At 44.6% G+C, this 18,113-nt stretch overlaps 1 protein-coding gene across 1 annotated transcript; it reads left to right on the plus strand.

The window, feature by feature from the left end:
• The first annotated feature begins 1,640 nt into the window (after nt 1-1,640).
• Nucleotides 1,641-18,091, plus strand: Umod (uromodulin). Its single transcript, XM_029479678.2, has 11 exons — nt 1,641-1,752; nt 2,513-2,696; nt 3,443-4,222; nt 4,305-4,412; nt 8,356-8,564; nt 9,417-9,565; nt 11,424-11,669; nt 14,583-14,745; nt 15,279-15,360; nt 16,046-16,087; nt 17,522-18,091. The coding sequence occupies exons 2-11, from the start codon at nt 2,609-2,611 to the stop codon at nt 17,581-17,583; spliced, it is 1,929 nt and encodes a 642-aa protein (XP_029335538.1). The 5' UTR covers nt 1,641-1,752; nt 2,513-2,608; the 3' UTR covers nt 17,584-18,091.
• Nucleotides 18,092-18,113: the final 22 nt, after the last annotated feature.

Below are 18,113 nucleotides of genomic sequence, written 5' to 3' on the forward strand. Positions count from 1 at the left end.
GAGACTGGAATGCATCAAATCTAGAGACCAGAAAGCATGGCGCTAGCACTTAGGAATAGACACTAGCCCAAAGTCTCTCTGCTCCTGCCTAAAGCTTTGCCAATTCTGCAAACCTTGAAAAATTAGCATCTTTAAATTCAGGAGGGATACAAGAAGAGAGCTTACATGGGACCTTGTAAAAAGGCATAGGGCATCAGTAACTAAAGTTACAAAGAGAAGAATCAGTGGTGAGTGAACAACGGACATGGCCATGTTTTTTTGTTATGAAACACACACACATACATTCACATGCATGCACGCATGCATCACACACAAACTGCAAAAGTGAAGAAAAAGATATTTCTCACTTTGGCAAAGTGGATGGAAAGTTGGTCAAAATGAAAGTTATACTCAGAACTATTTTGTACTAGAGGGAGGTTATAAATTATTGTTATTGTTATTTTCTATTTTACTGTTTGTGGCAGCCTAAGTTGGTCTCAAACTCACTATGAAGCTGGCAATGACCTTGAGCTTCTGATCCTTATATCTACACTCTCAAGTGTGCACCACTACACTCAGTTTATGCTGTGCTAAGGACTAAGCCCAATTATATATACATACATAAATACACACACACACACACACACACACGCGCGTGTGTGTGTGTGTGTGTGTGTGTGTGTGTGTGTAAAATTTGGGAAGATATATCAACCTTCTTTAAAGTACATGCTACTTTTGTCCAAAACTTTCACTTCTAGGAAGTTAAGAAGGAAGAGACAGAATAAGAGATGTCCCAAGAAAGTCAGTGTGGTTGTCATAGTTATGCTTCCTGCTCAGTCAATGTTTCAGATTTTTCTCAGCACAATGACATCTATTCTATCAAGTTTTTGATTACTCTTTACATGGAACTGGGTGTGGCTTGTGGCTCTAGCTATTTCTATTTGTGACTGCCTATCAGCAAAGCATCCACTGCAGACTTTGAATCAAACATCACCAAGTATTCCCACTTGCATCATCTCTGTTAACCAGCATCACTGTTCACAGGGCAGGGCATCACATCTCACAGGCAAAGGGAAGAGTTAAATTCCCTGGGATACTAGCATGGTGGACTCAGGCAAACAGCCTTTTCAATTGTAAGATTATTCCCTAGTCCAAGGACCCTCTACTGTTTGGACTCCAGTCTTGTCTGACAGAGGTCCAGTTCAGGGATGTCCAGATGGTCTGGTAACCTGATGCCATTCTCAGAGACTCTTTCCTGTCTGGAATCTAGTAGGGAGGACTTATCTGGTGAAGCTGTCCTTTAGAACAGGAGTGTGTTCCAGTCTTCAAAGCAAACATTCCTTTTATCCTAACACAGTCTGACTTCAGATACTGTCTTTTTCCTGGCTCCTTGGGCTTGGGTCTACCTTGTCCTTGCCCAGGTCCAAGAAAAGGCCCAGCACGTTGGCACTGTTTTGCCAGTTAATGTCTAACTGAGGAATGTCTTGCTGCCAAAAGGTGAAAACAGAGACCTTGGATTTCCAGGCACAGGTGTGACCCCAATGTCAATCATTTTGTGTCTAACTCCCAGGGGAAAAACTAACAACAACAGACTCATGGCTTGGAAAAGGTGAATTCTATGCCAAAAGGGAAGGAAAGTTCTACCCCCACAGAAACAATCTCAGAGGGCAGAAGCAGAGAATAATCTGAGGGAGAGGGAGAGCCAAGGGCAGGCAAGTATATATTGATCACAGGCACTTACTTGTGAATGGACCAGTCCTGTTCTGGGCTCAGGTAAGGCTGTATGAAGCTGTCACCCCCATATCCACTTCTCCTCTATCTAATCCCATTCTCTTTCAGGGAGGTTGTGGGGGAAGCTTAGCTTCTGGACACTGGGGTCCCATGCTAACCATCATGCCATCCTGGTTTGCTGCTGTAAAACCTAGGGTAACACTTGCATCCATCTGGAATTATTTCACCTCAATCATTTTGAAAATACTAATATGTATTATAGTTATGTCTGTATATAGAGTTAATCGTCTCTAAAGTTCCTTATCTTTTGCCATTTCTTTACATGAGTTGTATGAAGATGTAAACGATATTCATTATTCTCTATGGTATCTAGCACCTTGTTTGGCACATAATAGCCACTCAATAAAGGTTTGTTGAATGAATAAGTAGGTGAGAGCAAATTGTAAGTTCAGGTAATCAAGAACTTCCTATAAAACTCCAAGGCTGCCTCCAGTAAGGTATAAGTCCCGAGTGAGCCCTCCCCCATCTTGCAACTTTTTGCTCCAAATGAAAGACTCAGTTCTTCAAAATGTACAGCACATGAAGGTTTGGGACACAGGGGTGTATTCACAGAGGCTTTGGAAGCCCACAAAACCTACAGTTAGATCATTGCACAGTCTTCCTTTTGCATATAAACTGTGCCTCCTGGTCTGTATCCATGCTGCGTTCTGATCCGTATAGAGGGTACACAACAAAAGCATTTCTTCTGTCTATAGGGAATCGGATTAGATCATGCATGTGCCTCACCCACCTCTGTTCTCAGGATTTCAGGCATCAGAAACACAAGGGAAATCCAAAGTGCCTAAACCATCCTTGCCTTTGGGCAGGTGTTTCCAGGACAGAGGGCAGAGTGTAAAGGATGGGGCTCCCTTTGACCTGTATGCTGCTGGTAATGATGGTAACCTCCTGGTTCACTGTGGCTGGAGCCAGTAACTCAACAGAAGCGAGTAAGTGTGTGTGTGTGTGTGTGTGTGTGTGTGTGTGTGTAGAGAAATGTTCCCTTTGCAGAAGCAATCTTAATCCCTCTTTTAGCACACTTGGTGTGATCTTTATTTTAAGCCCATTTCTCAGATTGTAATGAGCACAGGACTCACTTCGAAGTTTTGTGAAGATGCAAATTCTACTTTAGTAGGTCTAGCAGGGGGCCCGAGACTCTGAATTAATAGCAGCGTGTGGGTGATGTTTCTGGTGGGACAAGGGGCTAAAACACCTCTGAATCATTTCTGTACTTCACGGTAAAGTCACAAGCATGCCCAGATACATAAGAGATTTGACCCACCTCTCCTGTAAGTGTGAAGTCATCCCATGGGGGTAGCTTTGCTTTCCACCCTGGAGTACTCTGGAATTACACTAAATATAATTGTGAGGTCATGGTTAAAAGCACATGTTCTGTGGTCAGGCCATGTGCGTGTACCCTGTTTGACAACTGGCAAGGGGCTTGCTTGTTCTGAATGTCAATATTCTTTTCTGTAAATAAAATAAAAATGGGTACCAGGGGCAGGGGTGTGCACTGGGGAGGATTCGCTAAGCTCCAGAATGAAAAGTCAATGACTAGAGGACTCTACTCAGGGGAGCTTGGATGGATGGGTTTTGAAGGTGTCAACAACTTAACAAGTCCAGAGAAGCAAGAAAGTATGTGCCGGGGCACCTGCCAGCTGCAGGGGTTCTGAAGCTGTGCTCTTCTTCACCGCAGGAAGGTGTTCTGAATGCCACAACAACGCCACCTGCATGGTGGATGGTGTGGTTACAACGTGCTCCTGCCAGACCGGCTTCACTGGTGATGGGCTGGTGTGTGAGGACATGGATGAGTGTGCTACCCCATGGTCTCACAACTGCTCCAACAGCAGCTGTGTGAACACCCCGGGCTCGTTTAAGTGCTCCTGTCAGGATGGTTTTCGTCTGACGCCTGAGCTGAGCTGCACTGATGTGGATGAGTGCACAGAGCAGGGGCTCAGTAACTGTCATGCCCTGGCCACCTGTGTCAACACAGAAGGCGACTACTCGTGCGTGTGTCCTGAGGGCTTTACAGGGGATGGTTGGTACTGTGAGTGCTCCCCAGGCTCCTGTGAGCCAGGACTGGATTGCTTGCCCCAGGGCCCGGATGGAAAGATGGTGTGTCAAGACCCCTGCAATGCATATGAGACCCTGACTGAGTACTGGCGCAGCGCAGAGTATGGTACCGGCTACTCCTGTGACGTGGATCTGCAGGGCTGGTACCGGTTCACGGGCCAGGGTGGCGTTCGCATGGCTGAGACCTGTGTGCCCATCCTGCGATGCAACACGGCTGCACCCATGTGGCTCAATGGCTCTCATCCCTCGAGTAGAGAAGGCATTGTGAGCCGCACGGCCTGTGCACACTGGAGCGACCAATGCTGCCGGTGGTCCACAGAGATCCAGGTGAAGGCTTGCCCAGGTGGCTTCTATATTTACAACTTGACAGCGCCCCCTGAGTGCAATCTGGCTTACTGCACCGGTGAGTCTGGCCTCCATCCTTAGTCTGTAGGGGTCCGTCTTGAGGCACAAGCTGTTGACTCTATGTATTGGTAATATTGCAGATCCTAGTTCCGTGGAGGGGACTTGCGAAGGATGCAGGGTAGATGAAGATTGCATATCGGATGACGGCAGATGGCGCTGCCAGTGTAAACAGGACTTCAACATCACAGGTGAGACTCAGGGGGGAGATCACTGAGAAAACGATCAGCACTTAGCAGGGAGGCTCATGCTGGTGTGGATCTGTAACCCAGAGGACACATAACCAATCAGTTTGCTGGAAAGGTCACTAATAGCCTGGACAGTTTGGGGGTTCCTCCTCAGTTGGCTCCAAATATCTCAGAGGGTAGGGATTCGGGGGACCTCCTACTATTCAGTATCTTCTTTCTGAGGACCTCATGGTAGGCCCACTAGGTAACCAGAAACTGCTGAGCCACCTGCCATACCAGAAACTGATTGCAGCAGTGTGGGATGCAGGGCAAGGCACTGGTCCTCTCTCATCCTGTTTCCTCATGGTGTCATTGAAGATGGCTAAGTCTGTTCCAGACTTAGATCATGCGTGGTGCTTGAAGGTCTGATTCTGCTGGTATCCAAGCACTCTCTGTATGGTGAATTTTATGATGAACACAGTCTTCTCCAAATTGGTGGTGCTTGCTTCCTTGAGGTTAGTTCAGGGTGTGGGCGGTCATACTGCATTTGCAAATACCACCTCACAAGGTTAGCTGTAAAAAGGAATGCAATGAAAAGGAAGTTAGGACACTTCTCTAATGCTTTAGTAAAATACTTTAACAAGACTTAAAAGCTGATTTTTTTTTAATTCAAAGGTTTTAAACTTACTTATGTGCATGGTATGTGTGAGAGGTGTGTGTGTGTGTGTGTGTGTGTGTGAGAGAGAGAGAGAGAGAGAGAGAGAGAGAGAGAGAGAGAGAGAGAATTATATATATGTGAGGAGGGCCTAAAGTACCATGGCACATGGGTGGAAATCAGAGGACAACTTGTGAAGTTGGTTCTGTTTTGCCACCATATAGGTCCTAGGGACTAAACTTAGGTAGTTAGGCTTGGCAGCAAACACCTTTACTCACTGAGCCATACATCAATTCCCAAATACTTGACTAATAAAAAACATCTAGTATTTCATCATTGCCTACTACAAACCCTGAGCTTATTCTTTGTCCAAGAGGGAAACTGACCAGTATATGGTATCAGAGTCACTGTCAGTGAGGGACTGGCACCTGCATATAGCAAGGACACCCCCCCCCCCAAATGGCAATAAACTTTTTCTTCTATTTTCTCCTGTCATCAGGGTTTGATATTTAACAATAGGTGAGAGAAAGAACTTCAAACTAACCTAAATTTTGTATATCATCGACTTTTAAAGGAACATGGAGCTGTTGGCTAGTAGTTGGATCCACCCATTGATGCTCACAATTCAGTTTTGTCTGAGAGAGGGCTGTGACTGCTCAAGGCACCTTTTTTATTATTGGATATTTCCTTTATTTACATTTCAAATGTTATCCCCTTTCCCAGTTTCACCCCTCCCAGAAACTCCCTATCCCATTACCACTGCCCCTGCTTCTATGAGGGTGTTCCTCCACCCACCCACCCACTCCTGCCTCCCTGCCCTCGATTCCCCCACATTGGGGCATCTATTGAGCCTTCTTAGGACCAAGGACCTCTCCTTCCATTGATGGCTGACAAGGCCATCCTCTGCTACATATGCAGATGGAGCCATGTGTAGTCCTTCATTGGTGGCTTAGTCCCTGGGAGCTCTGGGGGATCTGGTTGGTTGATATTGTTGTTCTTCCTATGGGGTTGCAAACCCCTTCAGCTCCTTCAGTCCTTTCTCTAACTCCTCGATTGGGGACCCGACGCACAGTCCAATGGTTGATTGCGAGCATCCAACTCTATTATTTGTAAGGCTCTGGCAGGGTCTCTCAGGAGACAACTATATCAGGCTCCTTTCAGCAAGCATTTCTTGGCATCCACAATAGTGTTGGAGTTTGGTGGCTGTATCTGGAATGAATTCCTGGTGGGACAGTCTTTGGATGGCCTTTCCTTCAGTCTCTGCTCTACACTTTGTCTCCATATTTGCTCCCATGTGTATTTTGCTCCCCTTTGTAAGAGGGACTGAAGCACCCACACTTTGGTCTTCCTTCTTCTTGAGCTTCATGTGGTCTGTGGGTATTGTTGGAAGCTGACTCTTAGCAGAAAGCAGCTTATCATCTCTGCAGCCATTGTGGACTATTTACTTATTTACCCTGAGGAGAGACTTGTTTTCCTAGCATGATGTTTTTGCAAGAAGCCCACCACAGCTGAACACTCTCTGATAACATCTTGTTTTTCGCTTATACATCCTGGACCTGTGGTTAAGTGTCTCCAGCTTCACTCCCCAGCGAGTGCATCTATACCCATAGTTGTCTTTCAATAAACAAGACTTGAGACTCAGGACTTTTTTTCTTTTTTCTTTTATTAGATATTTTCTTCATTTACATTTCTTTTTTATTAATTTTTATTGGATATTTTCTTTATTTACATTTTAAATGCTACCCCCTTTCCTAGTTTCCTCTCTGACAGTCCCCTGTATCCTACCCCCGCCCTGCTCCCCAACCCACCCACTCCTGCTTCCTGGCCCTGGCATTCCCCTATACTGGGGCATATAATCTTCGAAAGACCAAGGGCCTCTCCTCCCATTGATGGCCAACTAGGTCATCTTCTGCTACATATGCAACTAGAGACACGAGCTCTGGGGGGAGGGGGGAGTACTGGTTAGTTCATATTGTTGTTCCTCCTATAGGGTTGCAGACCCCTTCAGCTCCCTTCAGCTACTTTCTCTAGCTCCTTCATTGGGGGCCCTGTGTTCCATTCAATAGATGACTGTGAACATCCACTTTTGTATTTGCCAGGCACTGGCATAGCCTCACAAAAGAGAGCTATATCAGGGTCCTGTCAGCAAAATCTTGTTGGCATATGCAATAGTGTCTGGGTTTGTTGGTTGTTTATGGGATGGATCCCCAGGTGAGGCAGTCTCTGGATGGTCCTTCCTTCTGTCTCAGCTCCAAACTTTGTCTCTGTAACTCCTTCCATGGGTATTTTGTTCCCCATTCTATGAAGGAATGAAGTAGCCATACTTTGGTCTTCCTTCTTCTTGAGTTTCATGTGTTCTGCAAATTATATATTGGGTATTCTAAGTTTCTGAGCTAATATCCACTTATCAGTGAGTGCATACCTTGTGTGTTCTTTTGTGATTGGGTTACTTCACTCAGGATGATATTTTCTAGTTCCATCCATTTGCCTAGGAATTTCATGAATTCATCATTTTTACTAGCTGAGTAGTACTCCATTATGTAAATGTACCACATTTTCTGTATGCATTCCTCTGTTGAAGGACATCTGGATTCTTTTAAGCTTCTGGCTATTATAATAAGGCTGTTATAAACATAGTGGAGCATGTGTCCTTATTACATGTTGGAGCATCTTCTGGGTATATGCCCAGGAATGGTATAGCTGGGTCCTCGGGTAATACTATATCCAGTTTTCTGAGGAACTGCCAGACTGATCTCCAGAGTGGTTGTATCAGCTTGCAATCTCACCAACAATGGAGGAGTGTTCCTCTTTCTCCACATCCTTGCCAGCATCTGCTGTCACCTGAGTTTTTTATCTTAGCCATTCAACTGGTGTGAGGTGGAATCTCAGGGGTTTTGATTAGCACTTCCCTGTTGACTAAGCATATGTTGACCATTTCTTTAGATGCTTCTTGGTCATTTGATATTCCTCAGTTGAAAATTCTTTGCTTAATTCTGTACCCCATTTTTAAATAGGGTTATTTGATTCTCTGGAGTCTCACTGAGTTCTTTGTATATATTGGATATTAGCCCTCTATCGGATGTAGGATTGGTAAAGATCTTTTCCCAATCTGTTGGTTGCTGTTTTGTCCTATTGACAGTGTCCTTTGCTTTACAGAAACTTTGCAATTTTATGAGGTCCCATGTGTCAATTTTTGATCTTAGAGTATAAAGCCCAAGACATCTTAAGCCCAGTGAACATGCTGTGCTCCTGGGGACATGCCTGGCCCCGGAGACACAGGCTCCTAATCCTGTTGCTCCTGACCATTTTCAGATGTCTCTCTATTGGAGCACAGGCTGGAGTGTGGGGCCAATGACATCAAGATGTCCCTCAGCAAGTGCCAGCTACAGAGTTTGGGCTTTATGAAAGTCTTCATGTACCTGAATGACAGACAATGCTCAGGCTTCAGTGAGAGTGATGATCGAGACTGGATGTCTATAGTGACCCCTGCCAGGGATGGTCCCTGTGGGACAGTATTGAGGGTAAGTCGTTGCTCGTAGAGGCAACAGGGTTGGAGTTCTTGGTGTCTAGTTGAACCCCAAGCCCACCACTTGTATGAGCTTTGAGTGAGTTGTTTGACCTGACTGAATAACTTCACCATGGAGGGATTGTTACTTCTCTAAAGGATATTGAGAGGATTAAATTAATCCACGTGTCACATCTAAGCTTGATCTATAAAGATGGCTGCCCTTTTTACAGATGGGAAAGGTAGGGCTAGGCTGGCAGTGATGGCTTCCAGTCACTAAGGCCATCACTGGGACCAGAGGCAAGCCGGTTTGTGCCCAGGGATCCTGAGAAGAAGCTCACCCCCAGAACCATCTGCAGAGATCAGCCCATAAGTGTTCGTGTGGCTGGTGCCTGGCTTTCTCTTGTCTCCTTCATCCCTGGAAAGAAAGTGGGAAGAAACAAAAGGACAGGTGAAAAGGAAGACATTTTTCGTTTGTTAGGAACAGTGTAAAAAGAAATTAGTGATAGCCTGCATATGATTTTTAGTTCTGAAGAGAAAATCTGCAGTTTTGAAACTAGCCCAGGCTTTGTAGATCCCATGCTCTGCAGGGACATACCCATATCTTAGGGAACAGTGAACCCCCATCCCTTCATCCATGAAGCAGGGATTCAGCATCCTGCTACTTTAGGCCATTGGAAGGGCTGGTGGGGTGATGCAGGAGGAGAATGTAGCTTGGGGTCTAGAACACAATGACTTCTCCTAACGTCACTTCTGTTGTGACACAGAGACAGAGATGGCAGCTTTCCAGGGTCTACAATCTCATTGGCTGTAAAACTCTGCTCAGGGTGTCATATCCCTTTCTCTTACTCCTCTTCCCCCAACACAGAGAAACGAAACCCATGCCACCTACAGCAACACCCTCTACCTGGCAAATGCGATCATCATTCGGGACATCATCATAAGAATGAACTTTGAATGCTCTTACCCTCTGGACATGAAAGTCAGCCTGAAGACCTCCCTACAGCCCATGGTCAGGTGAGGCCATCAAGGACCTCCAGTGCTCCTGAGGGGTCCACCCCACAATCACTGACCCCTTTATCCCCCGAGTCCCTTACTTCTTCAGCCCCTCACCCCTTCACCTCTTCAGCTCCTCAGTCTTTAACTCCTCAGTCCCTCACCCTTCACCCCTTCAGACCCTCAGACCCTTAGCTATGAGATCTTCATTTGCCTTGCCAAATAGGAACTGACTTTGGAGGCTGGAAGGCAGGATTACTTAATGGAGACACCTAGTGAGGAATCCCAGAACCCAGATTCTGACCCAGGCTTTGCCATATATTAATTGGATAGCCTTGGGGAACTTGGATCCACCATCCAACTGTTGCTCCCATTGCCAGGGGGCTTTAATAACATTTTCACTGCCTTTCTTAGGACTATGATATTTTGAAAAGGTGAATAAAATCCTAGTCTCTGCCTTTTCAGAGGGATTGGGTGGCCTTGCTTCTGGAGGGCAAGCTGGACAGTTATATCTCATATTTAGATCTCAGGTTTTATCCTTCTCTGAATTGAAACTATCTGATTAGAGAAGCATTTACAGACCATGCTCTTCAGAGCTGCCTTGTTTGGGTGCAAAAGTAGCTGGAGAGGTGAACCAGAGAAATTCCACCCATTTTGATGAAAAAAAAAAATAGAATTCCATTGCTAAATAAAATTGAAAGTCTTTGAGTGTGGTGAGTCGCAAGCCACTGATGTTCATGTTGAGAAAGAGAACAGTTGCAATCACTAGTGTTTATTGAGCATTTGCTCTATGCTGAACATCATGTTAAAGGCTTTATGGGAAACATCTCATCAGAGTATTACAGTAACCCTAAAACAGTAGTTCTCAACCTCCCTAGTGCTGCAGCCCTTTAATACAGTTCCTCATGTTGTGGTGACACCCCCCCCCAACCATAAAATTATTTTTGTTGCTACTTCATCACTGTAATTTTGCTAGTGTTATCAATAATAATATAAATGTTTTGGGGGATAGAGGTTTGCCAAAAGGGTCATGATTCACAGGTTGAGAACTGCTGCTCTAGAAGGGGCAGACTCAGGGAAGAGTTCTGGGCTGATATGTGTCTGTCATGCTTACTTTGAGCTATTGAATAGAGTGCTACTTGGCTAGACAGTGCCTTGGGGAGATGTAGCCATGTCCTAGGCCTGCCTTTAAGGTGCCAGAGCAACAAGTATGTGACCAAACCTCTTTGGGGGCTCAAGGGAGTCCCAGCCTGTTCTTCATTGTAAGGTGGATCTTTATATTGCTGGGCATGCCTAATGCACCTTATTTTTTATGACACAAACCCCTCTCTCTCCTTTGAGAGATCCTGCAGTGAAATTCCTATCAGCTTGTGTATTTAGATTAAAGCCACCCATTTATAAGGCCCAGTCTCCTGTAGGTACTAAAAGTAATGCCATCATGGATCCCCAGAACTCAAGTCTGTAGGACTCCCAATAGCTCATCTCTTTCTGCCTGTTGAAGGCTGAGACTCAAGAAGTTCAGGCAGGCCCCTCAAGAATGTGTACTATGTTGAAGAATGGTAGCAAGGGGACACCACCAGTACACTGGTCATGATACTCAAGACATGGTCTATAGATCTGTAATACCAGCATCATTGGAGCTTGCTAGAGATGTAGAACCCTCAGTCCCACTGCAGATCTGCTCAGTCGGGGCATGTTTCTTCCCAACACCCCGTTGTGCTCACTGCAATTTGCTAAGCTGTGGTGAGGGTTTCGGCGCTGCCACTGAATAAAAATGCCAGATAACTGCAAGGAACCAACCAAGATGGCTGACCAGAAAGAGTACCCATCTGTGAATGTTCTCATCTTAGTCCTCTTAAAAGCTCTTCTTTCTCTACAGTTCCCTGAACATCAGCTTGGGTGGGACAGGCAAGTTCACCGTGCGGATGGCATTGTTCCAGAGCCCTACCTACACACAGCCCCACCAAGGTCCTTCTGTGATGCTGTCCACTGATGCTTTTCTGTATGTGGGCACCATGCTGGATGGGGGTGACTTGTCCCGGTTTGTACTGCTAATGACCAACTGCTATGCCACACCCAGTAGCAACTCCACAGACCCTGTGAAATACTTCATTATCCAGGACAGGTAAAGCAGTTGGACCTATCTGTGGGCTCAGGGATGGGGTCTAGGGAGATGCCTTTACAATTAATGGGGGGAAAATATCTTTATGATCCTGTAGTTTAAATTTAGCATCCTGACCCACCCCAAAGACAGGCAAAGGGCTTGTAGGCTTGAGAATGCAGGGACCTACCTATGCTATCCATTAGTTTTTAGGTGCTAATTCATTAGGATTCTCCCTAGATCTTATTATGTGATGAATCATTAAATATGTTTTTGCAAGTATATAAAGCACATGTCAAATGTTTTTTTAAAAACATTTTAAGAGGTGCTCTTTGATTTAGCTGTTTTTTCTTTGTATTCTTGAAATATCTTGTTTTATGCAATAGAAGATTATATTTGGAGAGGGTTCCATACATTCATTGGAGGGTCAAATGGGCATTCATGACTGACTCAGAAAATATAAGGAACCTGATGGAAAGGCAGGCTCAGAGCAGCAGGCAGAGAGGACCTGACTAGAAAGAGTAGAGAGTGGTCAGCTAAGAAGCAGCTTAAACCCTGAGGGTGCAGGTGTGCTGTCCCTTTCCATAAGATGCATTCATTAAACAGATATTTTGAAAGTTTGCTGATTACCAGGTGTTGTGGTTACCCTGGTGAGGAGAAGAATTGAAGCCCTTTATGCTCCCACAGCTTAAATTCTGAAGGCAAGATGGACAACTGAATGAATGTGTGCAGACTGTTGGGGAGAAAAGACCTCTTGAATGAATGAATTGGGGGAGGGAGAGGCATCTCTGCCTATGTTGCAGGCAGGAAGGTATTCCGGAGAGGCCTTGACTTATTCTCTCCTGAGGGTGGTGGTCCTTAGAGTCCACCTGATTACCTAGAAGAAAACTGCTCAGTTGGGTGTTCACCCAATTTCCACCCTCTGTTTAGAATATCCCTCTGTAACAAAATAGAAGTCTGTTCTACAATTTCATGATAGTAAGAGTGTCCCACTAACATCTGATAGCTCTCATGTTTGACAACTTTGTTCTCACTTGTAAGATCTCTTCTGTTCATATGACAAGTGATACAAAGTGATTGTCGTGTGTGTTCATGGTCAAAATGTATACAGGAGTGTGTCATAAGAAAAAAGATGAAGTAAACAACAATACAGATGTTGGGACACACAGGCAACAATGTTGACATGATCTTGACAGGGCCTTAGAAGGATATGAGTTCCATCCTTGGCTTTTTCCACTTTCTTGCTCCATGTGCAAGTCAGCTCATGTACTCTGATCTTTGTTTTCTCATATGCCACATGGGGATAAATAACACATTCTCTGCAGAAATCTCTAAAGTTACTTTTCATGAGTATAAAATTGTGGCAAGTATGTTCTGAAAAAAGCAGGAAGAAATATAATGTGCATTTGTGTCTCTGTGAGTGTATGAGGAAGCTGGTCTGAGCACTATGAGTCATGAAGAAGTGTTGTGTTACAACATCACAAGACAGGAGGCAAATTGAGGACACTAAAGGTAACCAGAGAGGACACTAGGATATCTGCTTGGGTTGAGGATTTGGGGCTGCCATGGGGCTGGGTTGAATATGGATTTCCCTTTTGGAATGGGATTCTAACCCGGTCCACAGGTCAGTCAACGGAGAGAGAGAGAGAGTGGGGACTGAGGGGCAAGAAACTCAAAGAATAGAAACAAAACAGGCTATCTGCTCAAGTCTCAAGTCTCGAGTCTCATTTATTGGAAGGCAGATATGGGTATATATGCACACACTGGGAAGTTCAGTTAGAGACACTTAACCACAGGTCCAGGATAGGAGGAAAACAAGATGTTATCAGAGTGTGTTCAGCTGTGGTGGGCTTGTTGCAAAAACATCATGCTAGGAAAACAAGTCTCTCATCAGGGTGGAAAAGTACCACCTGTAAGTAAATAGCCCGAGATGGCTGCAGAGATTATAGCCACTTTCTTCTGAGTCAGCTCCTAACAGACTATTGCTTAATTGCAAGTCATTGCTGCTGCTGCTGCTGCTTCTTCTTCTTCTTCTTCTTCTTCTTCTTCTTCTTCTTCTTCTTCTTCTTCTTCTTCTTCTTCTTCTTCTTCTTCTTCTTCTTCTTCTTCTTCTTCTTCTTCTTTTCTTCTTCTTCTTCTATTTCTTTTTATTTCTTCTTTCTCTTCTTCCTCTTCCTCCTCTCCCTCTTCCTCATCCTCTTCCTACTCCCCCCTCCTCCTCTTTTCTTTTCCCTCTCCCTTCTTCTTCCTTCATTTTCTTCCTCTTCCTCTTCCCTCTCCTCCTTCTTTTTTGCAAGTAGAGTTCGGGATGCTAGGATTGGATCTGATTTATAGTTGTTATCTAATACAGAATGAATGCCACCCTGAACAATCCTTTCTTGGTTCTTTGATTTGACATTCTAGCTTTCTTCTAAATTATCTTTGAACTAACATGAAATGGAACAGGGGTACCCACTTCACCTGCCCAGAATGGCCAGTACACATGTGAACTTCTGGGTGCCATTGCATGCACTGAAGTTGTGTGCACATACTTATGTTGGCTCAGGAGCTGGCAAAACTCCCTGGTTTCTGCTGAACAGGCATGAATTCAATAGCATAAAATAGACAATGATTCTTGAATATATTTCCTTGGCAATAATAAAATTCTGACTTCTGTATTGTTCCAACTCTGTGGTTGAAGACTTTTTATCAATTTTTCTAGCCCCAAAGATACTGTGGCCACACTCTGTTCTAAGCACTTTACAAAAAAAAAAAATAACTGTTAGTTCTCACAATTACTCTTGACATGGACTATAATTATTACTCCTAAATGCCTATGGAGAAATTGAGGCACAGAGAAGTTTAATGGGCTGTTCCAAGTCACACAGCTAACAGGTAAAGATGTAGTATTAAAACCCAGTTGGCTTAACCGACTCTATTGTATCATCCCCCATTCAGTTGTCCACATACAGAAGACACAACCATTCAGGTGACAGAGAATGGCGAGTCATCTCAGGCCCGATTTTCTGTTCAGATGTTCCGGTTTGCAGGAAACTACGACCTTGTCTACCTTCACTGCGAGGTGTACCTATGTGACTCTACGAGTGAACAGTGTAAACCTGTGAGTCATAAGCCCTTCATAACAGCCCACTTGGATGCCTATCTCTATCATCAAGACATTTGGCCACAGGCATAAATGAAGACATGAATTTGTGATGCTTTTCTATCTTAACCTAAGGGCACAGAGCTGCAAGACAGAGTGGGTAGGGCCAGTCAGGACACATGGTCTACCTGACACTTAGGAAGCAGTGACTATCTCAAGGTTCTTGGCTGATAAACTGACCTTATTTGCAAGCTGCAAGCATATCTGTCAATAAGAGGAGCTAAGCCTTCAGCATTATGTGCAACTCAGGTGTTTTAAAGTATTCAAGTTTCACAGAAATTTACCAGTAGTTGCTCACTTTCTCAATTGGAAAAACTCAAAGAGCTTAAGTGACTTGCCCTCAATAAGCTGTCAGGCTGGGATGTGATCTCCTATCTCCTGTATGAGGCAAAAGGATGCTCTTTTGACCTAGCTGCCCACATCTCATGCCAGGATCACATTCTACCTTCCTCTCCATACTTGAGTGATTTTCTGTCATTTTTTCCCCACAGACCTGCTCTAGTACTAGATTTCGAAGTGGGAACTTCATAGATCAGACCCGTGTCCTGAACTTGGGTCCCATAACACGACAAGGTGAGAGATCTACTCTTCCATCATGCCTCTGAATTGGGGAAGAGGCAAGGTGGCATAGCCTAGCTTCTTGGGTCTTACTGGGAACTGAAGAATGAGCATCAGTAGATTCTCTGGGTATAAGATGGGCTATCTGCTGCCTTGCTCTTTTACCAATTGTAGAGGATTCATTCATTCAGTCATTACAGAGACATGCTTTGGTGCTTCCCGTGGTTTACTATCTTGTGATAAGCAAAGCAGATCCGTTGCCTTGGATCTTTTGATTCGTAGGGGGAATGACATCATTTAGACGTGTAGAATTGCATCTGCCTTTGTGCAGAAAGAACATGTACACAGAGTTTGGAGCTGTTCTGACTAAGGAACCAGACCCAGTCTTGGTGATGGGGAAAGACAAAGGAGAAACTGACCTGTTAGGAGAACTGAGGGAAGCTAGGCCAGTGGTGTTGGATAAACTCTCGTAGGTGGGGCTATCCCTGAGGGGCCTTGTAGATCATGATATGTTTGAAGCCATTCTTCTGAGGTCAATGGGGCTCTCTCTAGAACGATCTAGTTCAGGGGAAAGGTGTGGTCAGATTTTGGTTTCAGAAAGATGACCTTGGCTATGCAGGTGGAGGGAAGCTTATCTCAGTTTCCTTGAAGGTCACACACCTCACTTCTCATGTTTCTCATCTTTCTGTTTCACCCAAAGGTGTCCAGGCCTCAGTGTCCAAGGCTGCTTCCAGCAACTTGAGTAAGTTTAGGTTCTTTCTGTACAGTTACCTGCCCCATGATATCACTCTGTGGTTTCTATGTGGGGGTCTGAGTAGACTGGAAGGCATAATCTTAAGAGCCTGAACGGCCACGAAGTGCTTTGTCTTGTAAATGTATAGACATTGGTCTGTATGCATGTATACACTGGTGTTGTCTCACAGTAGTATGCAGAAACAAAGGGATAACCCAACATCCTGAGAGACTGCAGTGTCCAGGTATATTTGCACACATGCTTGTATCTCTATGATATCACACACATTTATATCTGTATGCATACTTGTATGTATCTGCATAGACACAGATCACACACTACTATCGGCACAAGCATACTCATATATGTATGCACAAAGAACACATACTCATATCTGCACACAGATAACACACATATCTGTACACAAACTGTTGATACTCATATGCCCACAGATCACACACATTCACATCATCACACAAATTCAAGGGCATACAGGGCACACATACTCACATCTGTATATGAATCACAAGTGTTCATATCTGCACACACTCGTATCTGTGTACAAACCATACATGCTCAAATCCTCATGCAGATTGTACACACTCATATCTGCATATAGACCAGGCACACTCATATTTGTACACACATCACAATATTCATATATGCACATACAGATCATGTGTGTTTGTGTCTTTTTACACAGATGTGCACACAGCTGCAGTTGCATGCATACGTGCATGCATGCATGTTTGCTGCTCAAGCAACCATGTATATTTATTGCAAGCTTGTTCCCCAAGGACATGAACATCCACCCTGCCCTTTTCTTGGCACTTCCTGAAGCTGAGGGTCATCTCTAACACCCTCAGAGGCTGTTCCAGGTTACAAATATTTGCTGAGGGCCACTATTTGCCAGCTGAGCCAGACAAACAGTCCTCAGACTACAAAACCCAGAAACTGGTGATATTTTTGTGGCCTTTCTCTTATGCCTGCTGCCTTAATTTGACATTTCAGACAAAAACTGAATACACATAACCAATGCCTTTCTTGGCTTGTGGAACCTGGATCTAAGAGAGCTGTTACACAGACCTGGTGCTTATCATACGTTCTGTACCACTGAGCTCAGAGCTGGAAGGTCGTGGTGCTCCTATGACTTAGGCTTGTCCTCGGTGACTAGCCTCCAGGGTCTCTGGGATGGTTGAGCATTTTAGGTACTAGAAGAGAGTCCACACCAAATATTCAGGAGAAACTACTGCCATTTTCAAACCAGCCCACATGGAATGGAATCTTTATCTATTCTCCCACCCAAAGCAGACACCTTCTCCTAATCGCCTAGTCAGAGATGGTAGTCTTCCTTCTTGGCTATTCTGTAGGAAAGTGTTGTATGTTATACTGCACAAAAGCAGACCAGCATCAGCCATGTCCCTGTATTTGTTTACCTTTTAGGGCTCCTGAGCATCTGGCTGCTGCTGTTTCCCTCAGCCACTTTGATCTTCATGGTTCAATGATGGAAAGCAGAAAACCTGGTGTGGCTCCCAGCTCACTTCCTGCTGGCCAGGAGTGGGGATGCAAGCTGGTTATCAGCCAGGGGAGAGGGAGCTCACACTGCCTCCAGCTTGCACATACTCTTTCTTTAATCCTCACCATCAAAAACAAGTTGGTACCTTTCAGTGCTGTTCTTCCTTCAAATGTGATATGTACGAAACCCCTGTCTCCTTAAGGAATGTGGCAACATCATAAGTTTAAAGTATCAGCTTTTGGAGTCATTAATTCAAGTCATTACAGAACACACAGTTGCTGTGAGCACTGTCTCTTGTGCTGGGCATTACATGGTGGGGATAAAACAGATCCTTTTTCTATCTTTATGGACTTCACAGATGCTCTAAGAAACTAGGCTCAATGCATGTTCTGCTATGTGATCTAAGATGAGACACACAATGTATATGAACTTCACCTGTCTATCCATTCCTGTCTACATCCATCCTTTCACTCAATAAACATTTGCCAAGTCACTAATGTGCTAGTTACTAAAATATGC

The sequence above is a fragment of the Mus caroli genome, unplaced genomic scaffold (genome assembly GCF_978045245.1).
Source record: "Mus caroli unplaced genomic scaffold, Mus_caroli_1 scaffold_8, whole genome shotgun sequence".
NCBI lineage: Eukaryota > Metazoa > Chordata > Mammalia > Rodentia > Muridae > Mus > Mus caroli.

Bases quoted from the DNA above. Each gene is read 5' to 3' on its own strand.
- Umod (XM_029479678.2), top strand. From the start codon at position 2,609: ATGGGGCTCCCTTTGACCTGTATGCTGCTGGTAATGATGGTAACCTCC. The intron at 2,697-3,442 runs GTAAGTGTGTGT...TCTTCACCGCAG, and splicing joins CAGTAACTCAACAGAAGCGA to GAAGGTGTTCTGAATGCCAC. The intron at 11,670-14,582 runs GTAAAGCAGTTG...TCCCCCATTCAG, and splicing joins TACTTCATTATCCAGGACAG to TTGTCCACATACAGAAGACA.